General features: G+C 60.0%; 2 protein-coding genes, 1 long non-coding RNA gene and 2 other non-coding genes across 5 annotated transcripts in view; 1 reads left to right on the top strand and 4 right to left on the bottom strand.

The window, feature by feature from the left end:
- Nucleotides 1-15,824, top strand: part of C8G (complement C8 gamma chain) — a 618,926-nt gene that overhangs the window by 163,411 nt on the left and 439,691 nt on the right. The window lies entirely within an intron of this gene.
- Nucleotides 426-4,578, bottom strand: DPP7 (dipeptidyl peptidase 7). The gene is made up of 12 exons (XM_017505551.2): nucleotides 4,291-4,578; nucleotides 3,893-4,032; nucleotides 3,600-3,763; nucleotides 3,045-3,180; nucleotides 2,893-2,974; nucleotides 2,652-2,818; nucleotides 2,463-2,523; nucleotides 1,888-2,006; nucleotides 1,551-1,707; nucleotides 1,377-1,441; nucleotides 851-921; nucleotides 426-753 (listed from the first exon to the last, which is right to left on the bottom strand). The coding sequence occupies exons 1-12, from the start codon at nucleotides 4,544-4,546 to the stop codon at nucleotides 618-620; spliced, it is 1,554 nt and encodes a 517-aa protein (XP_017361040.1). The 5' UTR covers nucleotides 4,547-4,578; the 3' UTR covers nucleotides 426-617.
- On the bottom strand, nucleotides 9,139-9,241 carry LOC119467850. The gene has a single exon (XR_005196479.1). It is a non-coding gene; the product is annotated as a U6 spliceosomal RNA (small nuclear RNA).
- Nucleotides 11,290-11,389, bottom strand: LOC119467848. The gene has a single exon (XR_005196478.1). It is a non-coding gene; the product is annotated as a small nucleolar RNA U13 (small nucleolar RNA).
- LOC108287286 lies at nucleotides 13,375-14,409 on the bottom strand. The gene is made up of 2 exons (XR_001818269.2): nucleotides 14,202-14,409; nucleotides 13,375-13,607 (listed from the first exon to the last, which is right to left on the bottom strand). It is a non-coding gene; the product is annotated as an uncharacterized LOC108287286 (long non-coding RNA).

Genomic DNA, 15,824 nt, shown 5'->3' with positions numbered 1-15,824 from the left:
CTGGTGCCCCATGACCAGCTGAACAGGCAGGACTGGGGCAGTGGGTGGGGCCTGAACAGCTGGAAAAGGCATGTCTTCTCCATCTCACCCAGACCACTGGGACCACGTGGGGGCAGCCAGCTGTGTGTCCCTTGGGGGCCAAAAGCAGTGGCCTCCCCTGGAGCAGTTGCTGTGTCAGAGGATGTCGGGGAAAGCCATCACCTCGGAAGTGTGGCTGCAGCCTCCGTCTGCACAGCTCAGCAGAGCGGGGATTCCTGGGGCAGGGGGCCCTATGGGGCAGACCCAAGCGCTGAGGAGCCTCTGCCGCCACCTTGCTGAACACAGGGCAGGCCCTGGCCTGTGCAGGGCGCCCAGCTCCCCTAGCCCTGTCTCAGTGTCTCACTCCCCCAGCTGCGTGTGGGCCCACAGACAGGAAGGACGGGACATACGTGGCCTCCACGCGTTTATTCAGCCCCTTCCCTCTGCTGCCAGCCACCTCCTGAGCAAAGCCCCCATGCTAGGCTGGCCACCGTGGCTGAACTTCAGGGACCCAGAAAGTGCAGACAGGGCAGGGCGGGGGCCAGCCTGCTCCTCACTCCACAAGGAGCCTTGAGACCTCTCCCGCAGTCGCCCGGTGCTCAGAGGCGGAGTCTGGGCCTCCCACGCAGGGCTGGCTGCTGCTCACGCCTGGCTGCCTTTACCCACTCGCCAATGATGGTGGCTTCCAGCTTTCGCGCCTCGACCACGGACGCAGGGTCTTCCGGGTGGGAGGCTCTGGGGAGCAGGCACGGAGGGGGCCCGTCAGCCCCAGCCCTCAGCGAGCCTGCCCCCCCTGACCCACGACCACCTGCTGGGCCACCTCCCTCCGCACCTGAGGTCGAGATGATGCGCTCCCCCCTGGATGGTGACAGCGATGACCGATGTGCTCAGGTTCCTCCGAATCTGTGGTCAGCGGAAAGAACTCCATCAGGTGAGGAATGAGGCGATGCCGCCACTGGGGCCCACGGAGAGAGGAGACGTGAGGGGGTGGAGTCAGGAGTCGGTGCCATCAAGCAACCAGGGAAGACAACCAGCCAGAGACAGAGGCGGGAAGGTATCAGCCAGGGGCAAAGCCGGGAGAGGGGCCCACGCCTGTGATCCCAGCACTCTGGAAGGCCTTGAGCCGGAGCTCGAGGCCAGCCTGGGCAACAGGGTGAGACGGTGTCTTTACAAAAAAGTATATTTTTTAAATTAGCCGGGCATAGTGGGGCGAGGCTGTAGTCCCAGTTGTTGGGAGGCTTGAGCCTGGGTGGCCGAGGCTGCAGTGAGCCCTGATCTGGCCACTGTACTCCAGCCTGGGGACAGAGCAAGACCCCGTCTCAAACACAACCTAACAACCTAACGGGGTCAGGACTCACCCCGCCCCCTGCCCAGGGGTCCAGGTTCCCATTGGAGAAGATGATGTTGCTGGCGGCTCTGAGATCTGCAAAGGGCAGAGAAGGTGGTGATGTGGGCCCCCTCGGGAGCTGTGGGCCGTGGGCAGGGGTGCAGAGTGCGGGGCAGAGAGCAGGACGCCCCCCGCCCCAGCTTACCACCCCCCCAGAAGCTGGTCTGCAGCCAGTCAGGCCGGGGCCACACGCCCCAGGTGTCCAGGCAGTACTGCTGGCGGAGCTCCTCCGTGAAGGGCAGGTCAGGGAACATATCTGTCACGTTGTTGCTGGCAAAGGTCAGGTTGATCTCGGTGCAGGCCTGCGGGCACCCCACCTGAGTCAGGCCAGCCCACACCCACCCTCGCCCCAGATGGTCAGGCCACCCACACCCCCACACCTGGCGGTCCCAGGCCCTGGCGTCTGTCACCTGGCAGTCCCAGGCCCTGGTGGTCCCAGGCCCTGGCATCACCTAGCGGTCCCAGGCCCTGGCATGCATCACCTGGTAGTCCCAGGCCCTGGCGTCAGGGCCGGTGCCGCAGCCGGTGGGGTCGGCACAGCTGTGGTAGAGACGGTAGATGTCGTAGCAGTGCTCCGAGCCCGAGGCGTTGTAAACCAGCCCTGGAGAGGAGAGGTGCTGGGCCCGGTGGCCACACACAGACACACCATGCGCTCTGGCCACCAACCTGTCCCCCTGGGAAGGGTCCTGCAGGGGGTCTGGGGCTCTGGGGTCTGTGGGTCCCACTGAGGAAGGCCCTCCAGGCTCCCTACTTGGAGGCTGGTGGGGTCTATGCTGCCGGCCCTGAGCCTGGCTGTAGAGGACCCGTCTACTGCCCGGCATTGCCCTCTGTGCCTGGGATCCCAGAGACTCCTTAGCAGCAACCACTAAGCTGGTCCTGGCTACAGCCAGTGCTAGGAGGGTCCTCAGAGACAGGCACCGCCTCCCCCAGGGCTGCTGGGAAGGTCAGCTGCCCACCCCACCTTGGCCCTGGGGCAGGAGGCGGAGCCCCCGCTGGGCTGCAGATCCTCGCCCCACCCGGCACCCACACGTGCCCATCTGGGGCGGGGGAAGGGCACCTGCTAGCGCGCGTAGCCCGGCGATCCTCTGGGCCTCACTCAGCAGCCGGTCACAGCCCACCTGGGGTACGGGGCAACAATACTCAGCTGGGTTCCCTCCGCCAGCTCCGCCTCCCTGGCTCTCAGGACGAGGGTCAGACCGCAGGCCACCAGCCTCGGGACGCTCCAGCGACCCGGGAGGCGCCTCACCTTGACAGGGTTGGCGGGGAGGGGACCCAGGAAGTCGGTGGGGTAGGGGTAGTCCATCATGGCCAGCACGGTGAAGGCGTTGCGGGCAAACATGAAGAGCTGGGTCAGGTCCTTCTCGTCCAACAGCGGCTGGCAGGTGCCGAACTCCCAGCTGACTTTGTCGTAGGCTGCAGGGAAGGGGGCAGAGGCTCGAGGCTTGGGTGCAGCTGGCCCTGGCGGTGCGGGCGGAGAGCGGCCTCACCTCCCTGCAGGAACGAGTCCTTGATCTGCCGGAACGCTTCCCGCACCGCCTGGGTGCATTTGGGACCCTGGTCCTCAAAGTCCTGGGGGAAAGAGAGCGAGCTCGCTGCAGCCGCTGTCCCAGGGGCCTGGAGGACCCCAAGCCTCACTCACCGCCGTGACGTCCCGGAAGAACTGGGTGGAGTCGCCGAGCCCTGCCACGGCTAGGAGGGGCGCACTGGCTGCCAGCGCCCCGGCCACCAGGTGGGGGTACTTCATCCTCAGGTAGGCACTCAGCATCCCCCCATAACTGCGCGAGGGGCACAGGGTTAGGGCTGCTGCCCCCAACACCCACTTCCTCTCTCCCTCCTCAGGGGCCCACGGGCACCACATGGAGGACCTGACACTTCCAAAGACCCTCAGATTCCCACCCTGGGGCTGGGGCGGGTGTGGCCCTCACTGGGAAAGGCCATGGTGTGGCCACCACATTGGCAGCTGAGCCGGTGGCTGGGAGGACAGAGTGGGAGAGCTTCCTGGAGGAGGCAACACTAAGCCTGGAGCCGCCGTCTGAGGCCGTAGGAAAAGGCAGCGATGGGAGTCAGAGTCAGTCAGAGGCCGGGCCAGCGCGCAGCCACCGCTGCAGACAGGGTGGGGAGAGGGGCACTGGGCTGGGGGTGCTGGGTCGGGGCAGGGGAGGGTGGGGGTGCGGAGGCCGGGGAAGGCGCCCACCTCCCACCGAAGGCGATGGCGGGGACGTCCTGGGCCCCGAGGTCGCGCCGTAGCGCGCGGAGCAACTCTGCGAAGTCGGCCAGGGCCTGCTCCACCGTCAGCAGCTCCGTGTGTCCGCGCTGCGTGGACCGCTCGCCGAACGGCAGCGACTTCCCGTAGTAGCGCTGGGGGGGGGGACGCGCTGCTGAGCCCGGCCCCGCGACCCCCCGGGACAGACCCCCTCGCGACCCCCCAGTGACCCCCCGGGACAAACCCCCCACGCGACCCCGCCCGCGACCCCGCCGGGCACTCACGTGCTCCGCGAAGACCAGTAGAGCCCCCTGCTCGGCCGCCAGCTCCGCGATGAACCCCGAGTTGTTGGCGAAGGCCCACACGTCGGCCTCGTTTCCGGTGTAGAAGAAGATGGGCCCCTCGCCCCGGATCCAGAACCTGTCTGTGGGGAGGGTGGGTGAGGCCGGGGGGCTGGGGGGCCGGGGCCGGGGCGATGGGGCGGGGTCCTGGGGGCTGGGGCCGGGGGGAGAGGGGCCGGGGAGGCGGGCCGGGGGGGACCTGTGGGGGAGACCTGGGGGCGTCTGGGGAGGGACCTGGGGGCGGAGGCCTGGGGGGGACCTCGGGGGGCCCCTGGTGGGGGCCTCGGGGCTGGGGCCGGGGCGATGGGGCGGGGACCCGGGGGCCGGGGCCGAGGTCTCACCCGACACCAGGAAGCGCTGGGCGAAGGTCTTGTTGCCGAAGCGCTCGAAGTTGAAGTGGTCCAGACGCTGCTGGAAGTAGCGCTCCTGGAAGCCGGGGTCCGGGGCCCTGCGGGCTGGGGCCACGCGGACCTCCGAGGCGGGGCCGGGGCCGGGGCCTGGGATGGGGCCGGGGGCGCCGCCGCACTCACCCCCCGCCTGGAGGCCGCGCAGCCCGAGCGCCAGCAGCAGGACCGCGGCCCAGGGAACGGAGCCCATGTCGCCTTCCGCGGGCGCCCGTCACGTGGCGGGGTCACGGGGCCGCGCTCCTCCCTCCAGGCCCCACGTGGTCCCGGCGCCCGCGGTCCCCATGGAGACGGGCGCCGCGCTGAGGTCCCTCCCGGGCACTGCGCGAGGAAGCCGGGAGCCCCTGGGGGTCTGGGTCCCTGGGCCACCTCGCTGGCTCGTCCTCCCACCGCGGCCCCACCCGGAGCTGCATCGGGGCGCGTCCCTGTTGAGCCCCGCCAGGCCTCCCCAGCCCGCGCTCCTGGCTGGTGTCCCACTCGAAGGCAGGGCCAGGAAAGGGGGGACCGTTCTGCTGCACCTGAGGGCCTTGGGGAGATGGGGTTCCTGGGGGTCCCAAACAGTGATGGCGCCTGAAGAAAGGGACCCAGGGTTTGTCCAAGCGATCGCAGGGGCTGCGCAGGTGTGGGGGGTGGGGGTGGGGCTTGGGATCGGGCAGGGGTGTGGGGTGCTCCCAGAGGGTCTGGGCAGGGCCAGAATGTGGCCATGTGGCTCCTAAGATTCGGGAATTGCTACCTGTTCTTCCGACTGGCACCAACACAGCCCTGCAGGGACAAGGGGGGACCAGAGGCCTCTGCTGGGAGCTGGGGTCCCCTCACTGAGGAGCACCCATCGGACCGAGGAAGTCACCTTTCCCGTGTCCAGTCCAGGGCGTGGTTGAGGGGCCACACAGGTGGGTGGTAGACCAGCCACGTGGAGTCCTGCTGGGAATGGACATGAGCTGCTAGCCAGGCCCAAAAGAGGTGCAGGGGCAGCTCTGGCTCAGCCCCAGACGGAAGGGGAGTGATCCTGTCTGTCTCCCAAGACTGCCCCCCGCCCCCGCCAGCATGACCCTGCCGTGCCCACCCTGGGCTGAGTGGGGAAGACCAGCCACTTCCACAGCCCATCACACCATGGCCCCCCGGTGCCTCACACAGAGGCACCCCCACGGTGGGTGACTGGCGGCTGGGGCCCTCAGCATGGTGGCATTGACCGTCACGTCACACCACAACAGGAGGCCATCCAGGACCACACGGCATCCCCACCACCGTCCTCACATCCAGCCCCATCCCACGCCCACACAGCGCCTGGGGCTGCCGCCGGGGCCCCCACAGGACGGGGTGAAGACAAGCAGCAGCCCTCCTTGGATGTGGGGGCAGCCTGGGTAGCCAGAACTCCACCGGCACCCAGCACGCAGGATCACAGCCCTGGAGATGCCAGCAAGGCCGAGAGCAGGCAGGCGGCTCCCCAAACACACCAGGGCCTGGAGATGCCCCCACATGTGACCACACGCAGGCGCGCAGGCTTGGCTTGGCCCACAGAGGAGCCAGAGCCCCGGGAGGGGCGCAGGGGCAGGGCTTTCAAGGAAGCCATGTCCCCTTTTGTCCACAGCCCAGGCCTTGATGTCACTCTGGGCAGCAGCCAGGACCTCCCAAGCTGGGGAGGGTGGGCACGGGGCCAGCCAGCACAGCTCTGCAGGGGGTGAAGATGGCCACAGCCCCCTGCCCACGTCCCTGGACACCCCACACCCCACCGCACACAGAGGCCAGGCAGGCACCCTAGGGAAGGTGGGCCTCCAGGGATGCAGCTGGCAGATGGGCCAGGCACACAAGCGGGCAGACCCCTGGCATGGCCACCTGACATGTTGAGGGGCACAGCTCCTGTGGGGCACCCCCCCAGGTCTGCATTGCCAGCACGCTTGTCAGCCTGTGCAGGGCACAGTAGGTCACTGGGGGCAAGTGGGCTGAAGCCAGTCATTCCTGTGCAGATACGGGGCTCTTGGAGAGCCTCTCTGCCCACCCTGGAGTGGGACAGATGGGCAGGTCGGCTGCAGAGCCACCAGCTGAGGGGGTGAGAGGTCCCTGGGCAGAGGAATCCCGGGAGCCCAGCCAGCGAGGGCGAAGCTGCTGAGCCCAAACCTTCCCCAAGGCCACCTGCCTCCACCAGACCATCCAGGCAGCTCCTCCACACACTGATTCCTGCTGGGACCACCCATCCCACCCTCCACGGCTCAGACTGGGGGCCATGCCTGGCCACGCCTGCCATCTGTGCTGCCCCTCAGACCAAAAGGCTGCAGGCGGGCGGCTGGCAGGCGGCTTTGGTGCATGTGGCCAGGACCTGCTGTGTCTGCACTGAGGGCGGTGCTGGTCTTCGCTGAATTACACATAATATGAAATTTACCACTTGACCACTTTGATGTGTGAAATTCAGTGGCATCAAGTACATTCACAACACTGCACTGAAATCACAATTTCCCAAACTACCTCGTCACCCGACAGAAACTGTAGCCATTAAACAATGACCCCCAGCCCCTGGACCCACCACCTGATCATTTGTCTCTGTGGCTCTGCCCAGTCCAGCTATATCAGCGGAATCCTACAGGATTTTATCCCATTTTTTTTTCTTGGTGATGGCCCTGCTGCCACCCAGGCTGGAGTGCAGTGGCACAGTCTGCAATCTCTGCCTCCCAGGGTCAAACGATTTTCCTGCCCCAGCCTCCGGAGTAGCTGGGATTATAGGCACCCACCAACACACCCAGCTCATTTTTGTTTTTTTGGGTTTTCTTTCCCCCGAGACAGAGTCTTGCTCTGTCGCCCAGGCTAGAATGCAGTGGTGTGATCTCGGCTCACAGTAACCTCCACCTCCCGGGCTGAAGCAATTCTCCTGCCTCAGCGTCCCGGGTAGCTGGGATTACAGGCATGCACCACCACGCCCGGGTATTTTTTGTATTTTTAGTAGAGAAGGGCTTTCACCATGTTGGCCAGGTTGGTCTCAAACTCCTGACCTTGGGTGATCTGCCCGCCTTGGTGTCCCAAAGTGCTGGGATTTCAGGCGTGAGCCACCGCGCCCGAACCTTTAGCCACTGTGAATACTGATACGATGAACTTGGGTGTGAAGGCAACCGTCTGAATCTCTGCTTTCAACTCCTTTATATCTCCAGAAACAAATTTTCGGGATCATATCTAATTTGACACCAGATTTATTTTGCGGATCCACCGTAGTTTCTGGCAGCGTCTTTGCCAGTTTACCTCCCTGCCAACGGTGCGTAGGAGCTCCGGCTTCTCCACGTCCTCACCGACACGCACCACGTTCCGCTCTTTTGGGAGCAGCCGTCCTAATGGTCTCCCTCGGTGGTTTTGATTTGCCTCTCCCTAACCATCAGTGATGTTGAAGCTTTTTCCTGTGTTGACCGGCCATTTGTGTGTCTTCTCCGGAGAAATGCCTACCAGATCCTTCGCTCATTTTTTAATTAGGTTGCTTTTGAGTTTCATTGTTTTTAAAAACCATCTGGATCTTAACCCTTTGTGATCGGCAAATCTTTTCTCCCGTTCTGTGCGTTGCTTTTTTATTCTGTTGATACTGCCCTTTGATCTGCAAACGTTATTTCGGTGACGTCCACTTCATCCGTCTCTTTTGTTGCCTGTACTTTTGGTCTATATTTTTTTTTTTCCTAAGAGTTTTATAGTTTTTTTGTTGTTGTTTTGGGGGTTCTGAGACAGTCTCACTCTGTCGCCCAGGCTGCAGTGCAGTGGTGTCATCTGGGCTCACTGCAACCTCCGCCTCCTGGGTTCAAGTGATTCTCCTGCCTCAGCCTCCTGAGTAGCTGGAATTACAGGTGTCTGCCAGCACACATGGCTAATTTTTGTATTTTTTATTTATTTATTTATTTTTAAAGATGGGGTTTCACCATGATGGCCAGGCTGGTATTGAACTCTTGACTTCAGGTGAGCCACCCACCTTGGCCTCCCAAAGTGCTAGGATTACTGGCATGAGCCACCACACCCAGCTAATTTTTGTATTTTTAATAGAGACGGGGTTTCACCATCTTGACCAGGCTGGTCTCAAACTCCTGACCTCAAGTTATCTGCCCACCTCAGCCTCCCAAAGTGCTGGGATTACAGGTGTGAGCCACCGTGCCCAGCCAGTTTTAAGACAGATATATATATATATATATATATATATATATATTTTTTTTTTTTTTTTTTTTGAGACAGTCTCACACTGTCACCCAGGCTGGAGTGCAGTGGCACAATCTTGGCTCACTGCAATCTCTGCCTCCTGAGTTTAAGCAATTCTCCTGCCTCGCCCTCCCGAGTAGCTGGGACTACAGGCGTGTGCCACCACACCCAGCTAATTTATTTGTATTTTTCAGTAGAGACGGGGTTTCACCATGTTGGCCAGGATGGTCTTGATCTCCTGACGTTGTGATTCCCTGCCTCGGCCTCCCAAAGTGCTGGGATTACAGTTGTGAGCCACTGTGCCTGGCCAACTTTTTTTAATTAAAAACTACATGGAGCCGGGCGCGGTGGCTCAAGCCTGTAATCCCAGCACTTTGGGAGGCCGAGGCGGGTGGATCACGAGGTCAAGAGATCGAGACCATCCTGGTCAACATGGTGAAACCCCGTCTCTACTAAAAATACAAAACATTAGCTGGGCATGGTGGTGCGTGCCTGTAATCCCAGCTACTCAGGAGGCTGAGGCAGGAGAATTGCCTGAACCCAGGAGGCGGAGGTTGCGGTGAGCTGAGATCGCGCCATTGCACTCCAGCCTGGGTAACGAGAGTGAAACTCCGTCTCAAAAAAAAAAAAAACTACATGGAACACTTCACGAATTTGCGTGTCATTCTTGCGCAGGGCTGTGCTAATCTCTGTATTGTTCTAATTTTAGTATACGTGCTGCCAAAGCGAGCACGGTTTTGGCTCTTACATTTCGGTCACTGATCCATTTTGAGTTGATTTTGGCGGATGACGTGACGTAGTGGTCCAGCCTCACTGTCTGCATGTGAATATCCAGTTTTCCCAGCACCATTTGTTGAAGAGACTGGTTTTTTGTTTTGTTTTTTCCTGAGACAGGCTCTTGCTCTAGAATGCCGTGGTGCAGTCTCTGCTCCCTGCAGCCTCTGCCTCCCAGGCTCCAACATCAAACCATCCTCCTGCCTCACCCTCTCGAGTAGCTGGGACTACAGGCGTGCACCACCTTGCCTGTTTTTTTTTTTTTTTTTTTTTTTTTTTTTTTGAGACAGAGTTTCACTCTTTTTGCCCAGGCTGGAGTGCAATGGTGTGATCTCACCTCACTGCAAGCTCCCCCACCCGGGTTCAAAGATTATCCTGCCTCAGCCTCCCAAGTAGCTGGGATTACAGTCATGTACCACCATGCCCAGCTAACTTTGTAATTTTTTAGTAGAGATGGGGTTGCTCCATATTGGTTAGGCTGGTCCCAAACTTCCAACCTCAGGCAATCCACCCACCTCGGCCCCCAAAGTGCTGGGATCCCAGGCACCTGCCACCATGCCCGGCTAATTTTTGTATTTTTAGTAGAAACAAGGATTCATCATGTTGGCCAGGCTGGTCTCGAACTCCTGACCTCGGGTGATCCGTCCACTTCGGCCTCCCAACGTGCTGGGTTTACAGGCGTGAGCCACGGTGCCCAGCCCAACTTTGCTCTTTCGAGATTGTTCTGGATCGCTTAAGGAAGCATTAACATCTTAACAATGCTGACTTCCTTCTCACAAACAAGGGTTCCTTTGCACTTATTTAGGTTTTCTTTAGCTTCTTTCAGTTTTGTAGTTTTCAGTGCGTATTTCACCTCCTTGGTTAAGTTTATTCCTTGGCATTTTACTCTTAGATGTTGTTGCACATAAAGCTGTTTTCTTCACTCCTTTTGGACTGTTGGCTGCAGGCCCACAGACACATTGATTCGTTGTGACACTATGCCTGCAACGTTGCTGAGTTTGTCTACCAACTCTAGTAGCTTTCTTGTGTTTTCTTTGGGATTTTCTGTATGTAGGATCATGTCATCTGTGACCAAAGAGAGTTCTACTTTCTTTTCTATTTGAATGCACTTCTTTTTCTCATCTAATTGCCCTGGGTAGGACTTTCAGTACGATATTGAATGGTGAAGCAGGCATCTTGTTTTTGCTTTTTCGATACAGAATCTGGCTCTTGTCGCCCAGGCTGGAGTGCAGTGGCTCAATCTTGGCTCACTGCAACTTCAGCCCCCTGGATTCAAGCTGTATTCCTGCCTCAGCATCCCGAGTAGCTAGGATTACAGGCATGTGCCACCATGTCAGGTGTTTTTTGTATTTTAGTAGAGAAGAGTTTCACCATATTGGCCAGGCTGGTCTCAAACTTCTGACCTCAGGTGATCTGTCCACCTCGGCTTTCCAAAATGCTGGGATTTCAGGCGTGAGCTGCCGCGCCGGACCACCTTATGCTAGCTTTGGATTTTCTTTGCTCTTCTAGTTTGTCAATATTTAAATCTAGGTCACTGATTTGAGATCTTCTTCCTTCTCTTTTAACATAGGTATTTGTTTCATCCTGGCCAAACCTTTGGAGTGACCCCAAAAAGGAGTGGCAGAGGCGTTCCCACAGCGGAGTGCCCAAACCATCCTGAGACAGGGCAGGTCGGCACTGAACAGCAGGGTGACCCGCCCCAGCATTTACTAGGGGAACTTACGGAGGGCTGCAGCGTCCCGCCGCCAGCAGCAGAACGCAGACGGGTTCTTCACAGCACACCCACAGCGCGGGTCAGGATATGGCCTTTATAGAGGGTTTAGGAAATTTGCTCAGAGCCGGGGCTGGTTTCTTTCAGAGTTTCCAACAACAAACTAAACACGTTTCTTCGTGCCCCAGGGAAAAAACACAGAGCTGGCCAGGTCACAGAGAGGTTGAGGCACCCTACGCGTCTGTCGGGACAAGAGAAAAAGCAAGTAGAACTGGGGACTCTACTGTGTTTTTTGGTGTTAGATGGGTAATGCGCTGCCTTCATAAGAAGGTCTGAAGGAGGCTCATCTCACAGGAGTGTGAAACCAAATAATCACACTTATGACTACAAAAGAATCGGTGTTCAGTTACTTTTCATCTGAGCATAACCTTTGTTCCATCCCATACATTCTGGTAGTTTCTGTTCTCATTTTCATTTGTCTCTAAGTATTTCCTACCTCCCCTTGTTCTTCTTTGATCCATTGGCTAAGAATGTTTATTTATTTATTTATTTTTAAGACTGAGTTTCGTTCTTGTCCAGGCTGGAGTGCAATGGTGCAATCTTGGCTCACTGCAACCTCCACCTCCTGGGTTCAAGCAATTCTCCTGCTCAGCCTCCCGAGTAGCTGGGATTACAGATGTCCACCACCACACCCAGCTAATTTTGCATTTTTAGTAGAGACGGGGTTTCTCCTTGTTGGTCAGGCTAGTGACAAACTCCCGACCTCAGGTGATCCCCTCGCCTCAGCCTCCCGAAGTGGTGGGATTACGGGAGTGAGCCACCACGCCTGGCCTAAGTGTGTGTTGTGTCATTGCCACATCTTTGCAAATGTTCTAGTTTTTCCTGTTACTCATTTCCAATGTCATTCCATTGTGGCTGAAAACATACTTTGATGAATGGGCAGACTAACTCACACCTATAATCCCGGTGCCATGGGAGGCTCATTGGAGGAAAGGAGTTCAGAACTCACCTGGGCCACATATTGGGATCCCATCTCCACAAAAATCTTAAAAATTAGCCAGCTGTGGTGGTGTGCACCTGTAGTCCTAGCTACTTGGGAGGCTGAGGTGAGAGGATCACTTGAGCGCAGGAAAGAGTTCAAGGCTACAGTGAGCTATGGATCATGCCACTGCACTGCAGCCCGGGAGGCGGACACACACGCACACGCGTGCACACACACACGTGTATATACATATCATAGTACACCATATCGTGCTGACACTGGAGTCAGCACCACCCTGGTGTTCTCAGGGGCGTCGGGGATTTGGCTGTTCTTCCTGATCCAAACCTTCACTGACAGGACATTTTCCTGCTTCTGCGGCAGCCTCCTGACCCATTCCCAGTCTCCACTGCCCCTGCCCTCCTCCCTGACCCCAATCTTTTCAGCCAGGCTGGCCTCTTCCTCCAACCTTTGCGGACGACACAAACCATCCATACCTAGGGACTCCTAAACCCTGTCTCCTCTGGCAGACTCTGATCCTGGCACACCCTGCCCACCACGGTCTCCACGGTACCTCCCAGGCATCTCACGCTGGGCAGATCCAAAACGGAGCTCCATGGTAGCCCCTCCACCGGGGACCTGCCCTCCCTCTTCCAGCCCATTCCTTTGGACTCCTCCCCGCACTCAGCTTTTCCCACGGCCAGGCAGCTCTTCTGGCCTCCTGCCCTCCACTGCGTCTCCACCTGTAGCCAGAGCAGTTTCAGGGTAAACATCTCTCTTAGACACGCAGTCCACGCCAAAATCTTCCTGTATACATCAGCTGAAAACTCCAGTGCTGCCTCCAGGACCTGCAGGACCACAGCTGGACTGAGCCAGCCCCCGCTCCGCTCCCAGCCCTGGGAATTTCACCTTCCGCAGTATGCCAAGGTCCCCCTTGCCTCAGGCAGTTTCACTCGGGCTCAAGTCGGCCTCTCCCCACCCTGCCCGGTGCCAGCAGCTTCTCAGCCCTCAGATCTTGCCCTCAGTGCCACGGGCTCCCCTGGGCCCTCAGATCCAGCCACTGCTCTTCCCCAGCGCCCTGCTCTTTTCCACACAGGACGTACACCGTGTGCCACCTGCCTCTGCCCGTCTGCGGCTGGCTTCTGACCAGCCTCTCCTACCAGTCTGTTTTATTCATCTCTGCAGAGTCAGAACTAAAACGGGAACTGGCTACGGTTTGTGTTCAAGGAGAATGAAGTAAAGAATATGCCTGTTTCTTCCCAGCCAAGGATATAGGTCGTGCCCACAGAGACAGACACAAAAGGGTCTCAGACAGGCATGCTCGGAGTCTCAGCTGAATTTCAGTGACTCTCCAACTGAGAGTCTATAACGCCCCTCAGCCAAAGACCACTGCAAACACGCCCAGAGTTAAACAAGTTGGGTCTTTTACTCTATGCAGCGTGTACAAACACACCGGGCTGGGACGCTGAGGTGTCTCGGCAACGGGGTGATGGAGGAAACTATCACAGGATTTCACCTGTAGCTGGGTGATTTGGGGGATGATCTAAGGCAGGAGGATTTGGTTCGAGATTAGACGCACGCTGGAAGCCAAGAGGTCGAGGCTGCAGTGAGCCATGATTGCCACTGCACTCCAGCCTGGGAGAGAGCGAGACCTTGCCTCAAAAACATAAAAATAAAAGATTAGACGCTGTGAGAAGGCAGAGGGCAATTCTCAGCTATGTTCGCTGCCAAGTGTCAGGGTGAGCTGTGTGTTCCCTGCTTCGAGTCAAGAAAAGGTCTCGGTTCGTCTCCCTTCCTCGTGGTGTCTGCGTGGCGCTTCGTGCCTCACGGAACATCGCCTGGCTACGAGCGTCACGCCAGGCCGCAGCAACGCGTCAGGGGCCGCTAGCTTTCTCAGGAGCAACAGCTCCAGGGGTTTCCGCTGAGAGGGACCACGGGCTGGGCCAGGACCTTGCAGAAAAGCGAAGGAAGCCCAGACAACCTGCTGGGGCTCCGGTCCCTCCTCCCACCAGAGCCCGGCAGAATTCGGGCCGCTGAGAACGCTGCAGGCGAGTCGACCGAGGCTGTCCCGGCCCGGAACCCATATTTGCCCTTTTTTGCTGGGAAGCGGTGGAGAGGGCGGCGCGGGGGCAGTTGTGTCCGCCCGCCCAGGCCCCGCTCCGAGCCGCAGGCCGGGAGGGCGGCGAGCGCAGCGGCCCCGGGCCCCGGTCAGCCCGGCGCGGCCCTCACCCTCCAGCACCAGCGCCGCTGGCAGCTCTCGCGGTTGCCGTAGCTCTGGCCAAAGCTCAGCGTCACCGAAATGAAGTTCTGATGCGGCTGCGGCAGCGGATGCGTGCAACGGGGCCTCGAGGCACCACCGGCGGCGTCTGGAGACCCGGCCCTAAAAAAGACCGAGCGCTCCGCCTCTCGGACAATCGTGGGCAGCCATTGCCGCGCACCGTCGCCCGCCGTGTACGCAGCGCGCACGCGTACGCTACATGTCTCCACTCACAGCCTACTGCGCCTGCGCGGAGCGCTCACGCCTGCGGCGCCGGCGTCTACCCCCGCGCGCCGTCGCCCGCCGTGTACGCAGCGCGCACGCGTACGCTACGCGTCTCCACTCACCGGCTACTGCGCCTGCGTCGAGCGCTCACGGCCTGCGGCGCCTGCGTCCACCCCCCGCGCGCCGTCGCCCGCCGTGTACGCAGCGCGCACGCGTAGGGAACGCGTCTTCACTCACGGCCTACTGCGCCTGCGCCGAGCGCTCACGGCCTGCGTCCACCCCAGCGCGCCGTCGCCAGGGCAGCAGTGCGGGCCTCGGTGCCGTTTGGGGTGTGCTCGCTGCCTGGGGCTCTGGCGCAGCTCGCCACGCGCTGCTGGAGTCGGGCTCCTCTCGCCTCCCGTCGTCTGGCGGCACCGGCTCTGCCCGCGCGCTCGCGGCGAGACGCAGACACCCGTGACCCGGGGAGGCGGTCGGGCGGCGCCGCCATGTTGGCAGGGAGCCCCCGCGCCCAGCGCCTGGGTTCCGCGGCGCGGGTGTGGAGCTGGGCCGCCCCGGGCGCCGTCCTGGGCCGCGGTCACAAGGAAGGAGCCCGAGGCCTCATCCAGGCGGGGGCCGAAGGAAGGACCAGACGCCCCCGCTGTGGTCGCTGACCCGGCCGGGTCGAGCGAGGGGGCCAAGCGGCAGGCGGGACCCACAGTCCACGCGCCATGGACGGGTCGGGGCTTTCAGACCCGGCTCCAGCCCTCGAACCCGGTAGCCTTGGAGGTCAGCTTGAGATGACTGCGCTTTCTGCGCGCGTTGTCCTCCCCCAGAACGCCCAAAATGGCAAAGTGGTCTCCGTGGCCGCCCGAGGCCCTCCCTGCCTGGGTTCTCCTCTGCCGAACCTCAGCCCCGCCCCTCCCTCATTCTCCCCTGGACTGGCTGCCCGCTGCCCCTTCGGCGGGTGAGCTGCGTCCCACGGTCCTGGCTGTGGCATTTCTGGGTGTCCAGAGGGCTCCCCGGCAGCAACGCCTCATGCCTATAATCCCAGCGTTTTGGGAGGTCCAGGCGGGTGGATCGCTTGAGGTCAGGGATTCAAGACCAGCCTGGCCAACATAGTGAAACTCCGTCTCTACTGAAAATACACACAGAAAAATTAGCTGGGCGTGGTGGCTGGTGGTCTCATCATGAGAGCAGACACCTCACCATATAAATGATGAGTCACTGTGCTTTCTATGCAGTCCTCTCAGGCAAGAAAAGAAATAAAAGGTGCCCAGATGCAGTGGCTCACACCTGTAATCCCAGCACTTTGGGAGGCTGAGGCAAGAGGATCCCTTCAGCTCAGGAGTTTGAGACCAGCCTGGGCAACACAGTGAGATCCCATCTCTAAA

The sequence above is a fragment of the Cebus imitator genome, unplaced genomic scaffold (assembly GCF_001604975.1).
Source record: "Cebus imitator isolate Cc_AM_T3 unplaced genomic scaffold, Cebus_imitator-1.0 Scaffold339, whole genome shotgun sequence".
Lineage (NCBI taxonomy): Eukaryota > Metazoa > Chordata > Mammalia > Primates > Cebidae > Cebus > Cebus imitator.
The sequence above is the reverse complement of the archived record's forward strand: the minus strand, read 5'-3'. Positions and strand labels throughout refer to the sequence as shown.